This window comes from Talpa occidentalis, unplaced genomic scaffold, assembly GCF_014898055.3.
Source record: "Talpa occidentalis isolate TD23 unplaced genomic scaffold, MPIMG_talOcc4v2.1 talOcc4.8, whole genome shotgun sequence".
Lineage (NCBI taxonomy): Eukaryota > Metazoa > Chordata > Mammalia > Eulipotyphla > Talpidae > Talpa > Talpa occidentalis.
The window spans coordinates 60,869,628-60,882,720 of NW_023605194.1; the positions used below are offsets into that span (position 1 = coordinate 60,869,628).

The window sequence follows — 13,093 nt, forward strand, 5'->3', positions numbered from 1 at the left end:
AGGATTTAGCAAGCTTAAGTGTAAAAATGTATTTTTAATAAGGCATAGATTACAGAAATTATGAGTTGGGCTTCAAGATCTTGGGCCATCTGTTTGCTGCTTCTTCCAAAATATTTCTTTAAATTGTAACATATACTTAAAGAAAGTTTATCTGTGTTAGAGTCCAAATTCTTACAGAAACACCAGTGACTGGGTCTAATTAAAATTTGCAATGTGTCTTTTTCCTGCCAATGTTCTGTATGTCAAAGCTCCAATTCATTTTATTCAGTATCTCTGTATTTTTTTTTTTAAGCTTTCATCTGTTTATTCAATAAGACATTTCTTTCAGAGTTTAGAAATAGGTTGGATACCATTAGTCTTTGTGAATAATACAGGCAACCATTTTTTAAAAATCAACTTCACTGTGTTTTATAGCACTGTTTTGTTAAGAGTGAACCCTTACCAGTATTCTTGAAGTGTATATGATGGAGAACTGAGGTGTCAATACATTAGGGATCATGTATAATAGATAAAATTCCTTAAGTTTTCTTACTGACTTTATACAATCAGTGTATGTATTTAGGCAAACTGAATTCCTTATTAAGCAAACATTTTTGCATATGCTGCTTTCTCTTTATCTTTCTGTGCCTTTATCTTTTGTTTGACTTTCAGCAATTCCACTTGGATAGCCTTATCTTCTGGTGCTATCTCCTGAGCTTTCTTAAGGTCAGCCAGTGCTTGATCATATTCTTTTAATCCTTGCCATCCTTGAGCTTTACGGTACAGTGCTTTGGTATTTGATGGGTCTACTTTAAGAGCCTCCAAACAACTGTCTATTGCTCCCTGCCAATTTGACATCTTCAGTTTACAAGCACCAATATTCAGCACACAGCTTAAAGCTACAGGTTGCAGCTTTGGTCTATCTGCTTTCTCAATAACAGCCTTTGAACCTTCCACATACCTTAAAACTTTTGTATATTTTTGAATGGCCATCTCCCAGTTCTGAGATTTGAAAAATGTATTTCCAATGTTTTTCAAGTCTTCTGCTATTAATAAGATTTTATCTACATCTTTTAGATCTATATCTGCATCCTCAGGGAAATCTGGATAATTGTCACCAGAACCATCTTTGGGGAATATTCCCCAATCATCCCCTTCCTTCAGTTCTCCGCATTCTGCAATAACGCACAATTTGGCAGGCTTTTCACCATTCACGTCTACATTTTCCAGTATTCTTGCCACACCCATTCCTTTAATTACTTGACCAAATACCACATGTTTCCCATCCAGATGAGGAGTTGGAACTGTTGTGATAAAGAACTGAGAACCATTCGTATTAGGGCCGGCATTTGCCATGCTCAACAAACCCTCCTGATCATGCTTATAATGGAAATTTTCATCTTCAAATTTTTCACCATAAATACTTTCTCCACCTGTCCCATTCTGATTTGAAAAGTCTCCACCCTGAATCATAAATTTCTTAATAATTCGATGGAAAGGGCATCCCTTGAAATGGAGAGGTTTCCCAGTGGTGGATCCAGTGCCTTTTTCTCCAGTACATAATGCACGGAAATTTTCTGCAGTTTTGGGTACAATATCTGCAAACAATTCTAAGACAATTCGGCCAACTCGCTCCCCTCCGACGTCTACGTCAAAGAAGACTCTGGGATTACTAGGGCTGGACGGCTTGGCCCGGGGGGACGGTTGCGACATTGTGCCGTGCACCCGCGTTTGCAGCGAGCTCGGGAGACCGCGTGGCCGCAGCGCAGCTCCCACCGCGAGCGCCGCTCCCCGCGCAGGGCTGGCGGCGGCGCTCTCAGTATCTCTGTATTAACGGTACTGAGAATACAAAGTCAAATAAGATTGGTGCTCATATGCTAGTGAAGAGTAAAAAAGCATCGAAGAAGAAAACAGACATTCATCTGTACTCTAACCTAGCAACCAAATTTTATGAAGCATAAAGGGAAGAGGCAATAATTCAAACTGAGGATTTAGGAAAAGGGTCATAGGAGAAAGCATCATTTTAAGTTTGAAAAGCAGATAATAATTTGATAGAGCTTTTCTGACAGGGATAAGATCTCTTTTCTAGTCAGGCTGACCAAACAGAGGTCTGCCTTCCAACTGAGAGATAGTTAAGAATTCCAGAGATTCTTTATCCACTGGGAAAAATGGGACCTGAGCCAAGAAAATTTGGGCTGGATTCTGTTTGTTAAACAGAGGTTTCCAGAAATGAGAAAGTTCCAGACCATGTCTCCAAAAACTGAAGAATCAATAGCATATAGATCATTTATTCTGACAGCAATGCATCTGACTTAGAAACCAGTAAAAACACTAACAAAGACTGCCATATATTGGAAATTATTTTTAAAGATTTATTTATTTATTTATACAAGCACTGGGTACAGTCAGAAGCGCGGGAGGGTGAGAGAATTCACCAGAGCCAGAGCAGGGAACAGAACAGGTAGACTGACGAAATACACTGCTGAGGGGAGCAGCAGGCGGCAGGAGAGGTCTGGCCCGCCAGGTGGGACCCTTGCCAGTGGCTGGGGGTCGAAACGGCACTGCAGAGGCTGTGGGCAGCTTCGCAGCCCAGCTCTCAACTGTCGCCACCAGGGGAGGCCCTATATTGGAAATTTTTAAATCACCCTATTAAATATTTTATGCATGGACACAGAAATGATACGGAAATTAGAAAAGTCTGGAAAATGAATAACGAAAATCTGTCAAAACTTGATGCCACTGGAGTAACTCTTAGAGAAAAAGTTAAAAACATCAAAAAAAAAAAAAAAGAATTAATAAGATCCAACCTAAAATGTTCATGAAAAAACACTAGAATTACCCTAAAAATGTAGAAAGAAGAAAAAATTAAGGCAGATGAAGAATCTGATGACATAAAAAGGAAACATCCAAAAGATTATAATGGAGTTTTAGCTAACATATGCTCTCATCAAGTGAGCATCCCTGAAAAATATTTAGCTACAAAGAAAGCAGAGAATGAAGAGAATATAATAACATAACCACAAGTGAATAACAATATGGAAGAGCTGACATTTGTCACAATTCCTAGTACAAACTTTACAGAAAGAGGGGTCTCCCTGGTGGCACAACGGTTAAGCGTCAGCACTGTGAAGCTATCCGCAGTATCCGCAACTACTGCAGCACGAGTTCGATCCCCAGCTGGGGAGGTGACCCACATGGCGCAGCAGACCTCTCCTGACTCGCCCGCTGCTCCCCTCAGCAGTGTATTACAATAGATCAGCCTATTCTGCTCCCCACTCTGTCTCTGGTGAATCCTCTCACTACCCTCCCACCTCTGGCCTATACCCTAGTTCTTGTAGGCATAAACAAAAACAAATCTTTAAAAAAAAAAAAAACTTTACAAAAAGAAATTAAGTCCTCCTTAAAACACAAGCTAACAGACTTGAGTCATGAAAATATGATTTTGTAAATGAACTTTTGAAAACGTTTTCACTGTTTTTGCAGTTTTGTTGCTAACATTACAAGAACATGACACTTGTTAAGAACTCAACAAGTCACACTTTCGAAAACAAGAACAAAGAATCTGCTAACTTGTTTTTAAATCTTCTAAATGAAGAGTTTTGATGAGCTTTATACACGTGTGTGCATTAAAAAGGAAAAAACTGTGATATCTTGCTATTGGTTAACTAGAATAATTCACAGACAGCAGACATGATGGAAACTCACTAGCCAGATCTCTAGCCAAACACTTGCATAGTTGGTGGATATGGTAGAAAATGGCTAATAAAAGGAGCCGATGATGAATTTTTTTTCTCCATTTGATTTAAGAATCTTTGTGAATTAAATTTCTGGCTATGGTATCCTTTAAAAACCAAATGTTCAGGCATATAGATCAACAGAATTGAATTGAGAGTACAAAAACAAAACCTACGGATTTAAAAACCAGTTGATCTTTGAAAAGGGTATGGGAACATTCAATGAGGCAGGGACAGCATTTTCAACAAATGTGCTGAGACAACTAACTGTCTGCAATCAAAGTGAAATTGAATTCTTCTCACATGCTATATAGGATAAAAATTAACTCAAAATGTGTCGAAGACCTAATGAAACAGACTGGTGAAACATAAGTTTAAAGCTTCATGACTTTGGATGAGGCAATGGTTTTTAAGATACGACTCTAAAAACACAAGCTTCCAAAGCAAAGGCTTAGAGTCAAAGCCCAAACCTACTTTTGAATCCAGTGCCACTTGCTAGATTTATAGTCTTAGACACATTGCCTTTCTCTATGTCTCAGTGTTATTATTTTTAATGAGGATAATAACAACTACCTCACAAAGTTTTGTAAGAATTAAATGAAATATGTTTTAATGTATTTAATGTATTACCTGTACATAGTGGTCATTTGGTTACAATTGTCATCATTCTTGGAGATGGGGAAAACAGATGCATGGCCAACTAGGTCCCAACCTGGGTCTCAGTCCAAAAGGAGCTTAGAAAATTTCAAGGAAGGCACTTCAATGTGTGGGGGCAGGAAAGTGTAAGGCTGCAGTGGAAGGCCCTTGTGCCAGGGTTCCACTAGCAAGAGAATGTTTCATTCGATAATGCTTATCTTTAGTATTGAACTATAATAGCACCATTCTTCCCCTGGGAATTCTGTAAACATATGCTAATTAAGTTGGAAGATTAAGTACAGTGGAAATAGAAAGAGATTTTTAACATCTGGGCTATTGAAGTCTCATCTTCTCAGATCCTTTGAGTTGGGAGCCTCTAGTCAGTTTCACATCAACATTACAAAACAGCAGCCTCACCTCCTTCTCACACACCAGCCCAGTGTAGATGGTACTTGCCTGACAAGCAGTCTGGATGGCTTCCAACTCCCAAGCTTCTGTGCATCAGTATCTGTGGAAATCCTCTTCCTTTATGGACAAGATTGTCTTCTCCAATGCATAATGACTGTTAAATTTTTTTTCTGTAACTTCAACTGCCTTTCCCTATTACTCTTTAGAAGTTTAGCTTTTCTACCAAGGAGGCTGAGTTAATTATTGTGACCTACCGCAGACCTCTCCCCGCTCTGCTCTGGGAGAGTACCCCTGTCTCCCTGCTCCCATCCTTTGTGTCTTTGCCAGCACTTGAGGTTCCCACACCATCACTGCCCCTCATGTCATTTCAAAGGAAGAGGAGCAACAGCTTAATCACAAGGCCCAGTTAAGGTACCAATATTTTCGAAACGTGACTGTGGCCATTTGCCTTTCAGAAGAGTGTAGAAAACATGTGCAAAGTCACTTCACATGTCAGAAAGGATTTCCAACTTTTGGCAGCACCTGTGCTTCAGGCTGGTTGGTAGAAAGTTGAAAGGAACACAGCTTTGTACCCAAGCACCAGCGGAACTTGGTAGCAGACTACTATTTTTATTTGTTTGTTCGTTTATTTTTTAAAGATTTATTTATTTTTATACAAGAACTGGGGTACAGGCCAGATGTGTGGGAGGGTGAGAGGATTCACCAGAGACAGACTGGGGAACAGAACAGGCAGACTGAAGAAATAAACTGCTGAGGGGAGCAGTGGGTGAGACAGGAGAGGTCTGCCACGCCATGTGGGATTTTCGCCAGCAGGGATAGAACCAGCATGGCAGAGGCTGCGGACAGCTTCACAGTGCGGCGCTCAATCGCCTGCGCCACCAGGGAGGCCTGGTAGCAGACTATTTTTTTAAAATTAAAAAGACAGGAATTATACATGGAAGGATATGGAGGAAAGGGGAAAATAAGTAATATATTGCCTTTCCCACCAAAAAAATGTGTTTTGAAAATTCCTGCAGATAAAATTGTTAGGGCATGTGTTGACTTATTTTCATGGGTTCTATGTATTTTTGGGGCCCATGACCCCCTTCCACCATAATGGATTTTCATGGGTTCTAAGCCTTTTCTCTGGTCCTAAATTAATTTTTTTCTTTTTATTTCAAAAGAAACTTAAATAGTTTGGCTTCTAAAAGTATTCTGGGGTTCCAGGAATTATGTCTAGTAGGTAGTAATCCCCAGTTATATATCCCCACATATATAATTTATATATCATCCCCAATTTATATATATTATATATGTAAATTGTATATAATGTACACTTTTTAAAAAGATTTATTTATTTATGCATACAAGAACTGGGGTATAGGCCAGAGGTGTGGGGGGTGAGAGGATTCACCAGAGACAGAGTGGGGAACAGAACAGCCAAATTGATTGAAATACACCGCTGAGGGGAGCAGTAGAGAGTCAGGAGAGGTCTGCTGCACCATGTGGGTCACCTCCCTGGCCAGGGATCGAACTTGTGCTGCAGTGTCTGCTGATAGCTTCATAGTGCCTCCTCTTAACCCTTTGCACCACCAAGGAGGCCCCTATAATATATACTTTTATACTACAGTAGATGTAATATTTTGCTACAGTGGTTAAACATAGCAATCCTGGAACTAGGCTACCTGGTTTGAGTATAGGTCCCTTTCCAGCTATGTAACCTCAGGGAAGTTACCTAAAATTTTTGTGACTCAGTTTCCTTGTCTCTAAAATAGGAATAATGCTATCACCTAATTTACTAGGTTGTGGTTAAGGTTAAATGAGTTAACCTGCTAAGACCAATGACTGATACATAGTACTATATGTGTTAGCTAGTAACTTTATTAATTATTGCCATTATTAGGTGCTTAATACAGATTGACTGAAACAATGAATATTCTCCTTATGTCATGATATTATTTTCATCAGCATAATTCTTACTATTTTGGGGAAAGAGGAAAAGAAACCCAAACCTTTTAGGAGATAAGGCAAACCCTTGATAATATACAAATATACCTCAAGATCATTTTTTCCCAGACAACAAGTTCCCAAGTATTTTTAGATGGCAGTCAAGTATTCTTTGTCTTTTTCTTTCTTTTTTTTTTTTTTGTGGGAACCTTGCCAGTGGCCTGGGAATGAACAGACGCTGCAGAGGCTGCGGGCAGCCTCATGGCCCAGCGCTCAACCGCTGGGCCACCTGGGGAGGCCCCAAGTATTCTTTGTCTTTTATATTCCAAGGTTGTATCCATTTTTTCATCCATTCTCTAGGGGGTGTGATTTAGAAGCTCTTCATCAACTGGTATTTCTCCACAGGGCATATTCTAATGCCTTTTAAAATACTTGGCTCTGTCCTCCCTGTTGGCCCAAAGGGTTAAGTCTCAGCACTATGAGGCTATTGGCCGCCATGTAGCATGAGTTTGATCCTCGGCCAGGGAGCTAGCCCACATGGTGCAGCAGACCTCTCCTATCTTGCCCACTGCTCCCCTCAGCAGTTTACATCAGTCATTCTGCCTCATCTGTTCCCCATTCTGTCTCTGGTGAATCCTCTCAACCCCCACACCTCTGGCCTGTACCCAGGTTCTTCATGCATAAATAAAAAAAGCTTTAAAAAATAAAAAATAAAATGCTTGGCTCCCCAGCTTAATCATGGTACTTCAGCTCTGCTCTGACCAGACAGGGAATCCTAAGTCTGTTAACTCTTTGTTCTGAATTCCTTTCTTTATTAATAGAAATACTGATTAAATTTGTTTGAGATGTTCTGTTAGATTGTTTATATCATTTGGCATAAATTGTGATTAACTAAACTCTTTAGGACCTATTTATATCAAAACTTATCAAACCAGGTTTTTGCCATCCTTACTCTTACAATTCTTTATAAACCAGAGTGTAGGATTTTACCTTATTATGATTACTTCAAATTTTACTGCTTTGATCTCAGTATTTTAGCCTATTAAAATTTTACTATCTCTTGACAATCACATCAGTTTTCCCTTCCAATCTTTTACCATCTAAAATCTCATTGAGCACCCAGAAATAAACCCACAGACTTATGGACAACTAATATTTGACAAAGGAGCAAAGAATATGCACTGGAACAAAGACAGTTTTTTTTTTTTTTTTTTTTTTATTTTTTTTTTTTTATAGAGGCATGCTTTATTTATTTGTTTGCTGGTTTGTTTGTTTGTTTTGTTTATACATGCACTGGGTACAGTCAGAAGCGCGGGAGGGTGAGAGAATTCACCAGAGCCAGAGCGGGGAGCAGAGCAGGCAGAAGGACCGAAGTACACTGCTGAGGGGAGCAGCGGGCGGCAGGAGAGGTCTGCGCGCCATGTGGGACCCTCCTCTGGTGGCCGGGGAGCAGCCGGGGATCGAACCGGCGCCGCAGAGGCCGCGCGCAGCTTCGCAACCCAGCGCTCAACCTCTGCGCCACCGGGGAGGCCCAACAAAGACAGTTTGTTCAATAAATGGTGCTGGGAAAACTGGGTCACTACATGCAAAACAATGAAGCTTGACTACTACCTCACACCATGCACAAAAAAACTCAAAATGGATTAAAGAACTAGACATAAGACCTGAAACCATAAGATATATAGAAGAAAAAATAGGCGAAACACTACATGACATATGCTGCAGGAGGCCTTGATGCCCCAGCCAGATAAGACACTGGCAAGCAGCGAAGCTCAAAGGGCCTCACACCGTGGGGCCGAAGCTAAAGGGCCTCACACCGTGGGGCTGAAGATTCCTTGTGCCTCACACCGTGGGGCTGAAGATCTAATATTCCTTCACTTTTTGTTCTTGGTCATAAAAAGAGAAAAATTTCCCAAAAAGTACATTAGGTACTACATTATATGCATCGGTATACTGCAAATAAACGGTATGGAAAATTATCTGTTAGAAACTAATTATTAAACAATTTGGCCCACTTGACAATAGGAGACAACTTATTGAGCATGCCTGACAAGCATTGCAATACAACAGTTATAATAGGTCCTTCTTTTTGTTTTCTCTTGAAGTTTCTTAGGAAAGTTTTAAATGAAGCTATTTGAGTTAAGGAGTTTCTAGGTAGAAAAAGTTTTGATAGCTGAGCAACACCTGGTCTCCGGCTGAAGGCCATGTGAATAAAATAGTCTTTTGATGCTGAGGCTTTAGCTGATAGGGATGCACTGGCGGCTATCCACTGTTTTAAATAATTGTCTAGCTGAAACAATAAGTTTTAGTGTTAGGTCTGGTTTTTTATCTATTAACCTTGAAGGCTACCATCTAGCTGGGACCTGTAGGAGCCAGTAGTCCATGGGAATAAAATACACTAATTGTTTCTGCTTTACACATGACAATGTATTTTTTTTCTGCTTACTAAAAATGAATAAATAAAGACCTGCTGAGTCTCTTGCAGAAGATACTAGCACCTCACCAAGTGTCAGTGTCTCCTCATTCTACCTCACCCCCTTCCCCTCAGCCCTTAAGTTTCAGCCCCTTACAGGTCGCCGAGGCCGTCTCATCCTTTCAGGAATCCCTGACATGACATTTTGCTGGAGGCTGGTCCCCGGCAGATATACACCTAAATAACATCTTTAAACAGAAGAGCTAACAAGAAACTTCTCCAAAGAGGAAATGCAAATGGCCAACAGGCATATGAAAAAATGTTCAACATCACTTGTAATCAGGGAAATGCAAATCAAAACTACAATGAGTACCATCTTACACCAGTGAGAATGGCACATATTAAAAGAAAACAAAACTAGCAACAACAAATGTTGGGGAGGATGTGGAGAAACTCTCCTACACTGCTAGTGGGAGTGCAAACTGGTCCAGCCACTATGGAGAGCTGTGTGGAGATTGCTCAACCTGCTAAAGATGGAGCTTCCGTATGATCCAGCAATTCCACTCCTAGAAATCTACCCAAAGGACACAGAAACATTAACTCAAAAGGACACCTGCATCCCTATTTTATTGCAGCACTATTTGCAATAAGTAAGCTATGGAAACAACCCAAATGCCCAAAAATAGATGATTGGATCAAGAAGATGTAGTACAGATACACAATGGAATATTACTCAGCTATCAAAAAGGGTAAACTCATGCCATTCACAGCAACATGGATGGAGCTGGAAGGGATCATGCTCAGCGAAATAAGCCAGAAAGAAAAAGAAAAATATCAGATGGTTTCACTTAAAGGAGGAATGTAGAGGAACCAAATAAGTGATCAGGAAAAAAATAACTATAATACAGTAAAAATCAACATCAACAAACAACCATAGACCAGAGACATTCTGTAGGGGAGGAGGAAGAAGAGGGACTAGCACAGGAGTAGGAAGAACACCAGAAAGAGGGACCAGGACAGGGGTGGAGATAGTGCATGGGTGAGTTGGTGGTGTGAATTTCATGAGGAAATCATACATTGTGCAAAAATGAAGGATGATGTAATAATTTTTTTTTTTTTTTGTGAGACCCTCGCCAGTGGCCAGGGATCAAACTGGCACTGCAGAGGCTGCGGGCAGCCTCACAGCCCAGCGCTCAACTGCTGCGCCACCAGGGGAAACCCGATGTAATAAATATATTTTTAAAAATAATAAATAAAAACAATAAAATGTCAGTAAGCGTATTTTTCCTCATTTCATCGAAGTCACATACCTATTTCTTGCCTAGGGCAGGGTCTGACCACTGGTCTAAGGAACTGCTTCTGGGTTGACATGCTTTTAGGATATTGTTATCCAACCAGTATTAAGTGTCCTATTTGCCATCATTTTGCTGAAATATCTGGATATTAGCTACCATCTGATCAGGAAAGACTTTGTAACAGGCCAATTCAGGTCAATATTTACTTTGTCTCTGCCAGTAGTTAGCAAACTTGGGTGCCCTTCAGAATTACCTTCCTTAAATTACAGATTCTTAGGCACCAGCCCAGAGACTCCAAGTTAATAGGTTCTGATTTCTGGGAAGAAATAATTTTAAAAAGCACCCCAACTCATTCTGCTATGGTTAGTACCTGGAAACCAGGAAATTTTGCTAATCCAAATGTTGTCTGTGGATCAGCAGCAGCAGTACCCAGGGACTAGTTGGAAAGGCAGAATCCCCAACCCCACCTCAGACCCGCTGAATGATAATCTACAAGATCCCCAGGTGATTTATGAGCACATTAGAGTCTGACGAACATTGTGGCAACTGTCGTCCGACCTTTTGTTTCAATTAACCAGAAGACAAGTAATTGCATATGGGTGGACAAAAAAAATTTCAGGAGCCATCTCTACGTGTTAGCTCTCTAATTACACAAGTGAAAGACAAGGAGAGAAGGACAGGGTTAGGGAAAAGGAGAGGGGAGAATGTCAGCCTCCATTTATTTGAAATTTGGATTTGGGAAAATTATTTCCTCTCTTTATATCACTTCCTTTGTCTATCAAATGGGCATGGTAATCATGCTGACCTCATGAGGGTATGCAAAGATTAAGTGAATTAAACACTGAACATAGTAAGCTTTCAATTTATCTGTTCTGGATTCAGTTATATACCCTCCCACCCCCCACAAAAAAAAAAAAGATACATTTTTGTCCCAACTCTTGGTGTCTGTGAATGTGACCTTATCTGGAAATAGGGTCTTTGCAGATACACTCAAGCTATGAGTTCATTAGGAGATCACAATCTTAGCGTGATCATATCTGCAAAGGTATGATTGGTGATCATATGGCCAGCGATCCTATATGATCAATGTCCTTGCAAGGATAGGAAAATGCCATGTGAAGATACACAGGGAGGGTAATATGTGACCACAGAGCCAGAGACTGGAGTGATGTTGCTTCCAGCCCAAGAAACACCAAGGATGGAAAGCCAGGAGCAGAATCAGGACGAGGCAAGGAAAGTTTCCACTACAGGCTTTAGAGGGAGAATGGCCCTGCCAACACCTTGATTTCAGACTTCTACCCTCCAGAACTGTGAAACCATAAAATTCTGTTGTTTTTAGCCATCCAGTTTATGACAGTTTATTATGGCAGCCCGAGGAAATGAATAGTGTGTAGGTATAATTTTAGGATTGCTCCCATTGTTAACTACCAACTGCTGCCATTGGTTAGAGCACTGGCAAAACTACTGTTGACAGACCCAGACTTTGTCTTGTGGAAGATTGTAGTCCGGAGCTGTGCCTGGAGGATGGAATGAATGAATTGATAACACATCGGCTGGGTTGTTCAGAGCAGGCCCATGGTAGGAGAGCAAGTAGGTATGTGTCTTGAGGGTCCAGAAAAAACTTCCACAGGAGATGTGATTTCTGGGACCAGTACATTCAGGTGGGTAAGAAGCTGCATATACTGTTTCAGGTAGGAGGGAGTGTTTGACAACTGAGATGAAAGAGATGGCTAGTAATACCTCTGAAATTACACCTACTGTTTATTCCAGCTTTTGGTCATTGGGTTGTCTGGAGACAAAAAAATGAGGTCCTTTAAAATGGCCAAGGGTCCTCATTTATTCTGAACCACATGGGGCATCAGCTCCCTTCTCTTCACTGAGCGCACTTAGCCCTTCACTTGACGACTCTTATAAAACAATCCTTGAGTGAGCCTGTCATCTCCTTTTAGCCATTCTTGGTCACTCCTTTGCTCAGCACCATGCTGATACAACCCTTTGTCCATGTTAGTATTTCCACTCACTTTGGTTATTGTCTCCCTAGCACTTTCTGGATAAGTCTGTGTCTGTTTCTGGGATTTGTTCTTAATTAAGCAAAGCATCTTGCCTCTTTTAGGTTTCTATTCAATTTCTTTCGAAATTGTCCTCTCATCAGAAACTACCTATATGGCCACATTTTTTTTCTTCAGAATTATCAAGAAAATTGCTTTTATTCTCATGGAACTTACCTGCCGTCTCATTTTTAATATTTTCATCTTTAGAACCTTCCATCCCTGTTGAACATAGTATTATCTTAAGGATTTCTAGGCATGGACATTTCAAAGTTTGTTTTCCTAAAACTAGAGCATTTACAATTTCCTAATGTTATTGAGCTTTTTTTTTTTTTTTTTTAAGATTTATTTATACAAGCACTGGGTACAGTCAGAAGCACGGGAGGGTGAGAGAATTCACCAGAGCCAGAGCGGGGAGCAGAGCAGGCAGAAGGACCGAAGTACACTGCTGAGGGGAGCAGCGGGCGGCAGGAGAGGTCTGCGCGCCATGTGGGACCCTCCCCGGGAGTCAGGGATCGAACAGGCGCTGCAGAGGCTGCGGGCAGCTTAGCAACCCAGCGCTCAACTGCTGCGCCACCGGGGAGGCCCTGAGCATTTATTGTTGAACAGTCCCGTGGATTACTGAACAAAATAAAGATCCACCCACTCAGACTG

General features: G+C 40.8%; 1 protein-coding gene across 1 annotated transcript; it reads right to left on the reverse strand.

Moving 5' to 3' along the window:
* Positions 1-544: 544 nt before the first annotated feature.
* LOC119233516 (peptidyl-prolyl cis-trans isomerase D-like) lies at positions 545-1,767 on the reverse strand. The gene has a single exon (XM_037495931.1). It carries the CDS (start codon positions 1,690-1,692, stop codon positions 580-582), a length of 1,113 nt encoding a protein of 370 aa, XP_037351828.1. The 5' UTR covers positions 1,693-1,767; the 3' UTR covers positions 545-579.
* Positions 1,768-13,093: the final 11,326 nt, after the last annotated feature.

What these genes read in the sequence shown, in the direction of transcription:
- LOC119233516 (XM_037495931.1), bottom strand. Translation starts at nt 1,692, where the DNA reads ATGTCGCAACCGTCCCCCCGGGCCAAGCCGTCCAGCCCTAGTAATCCC.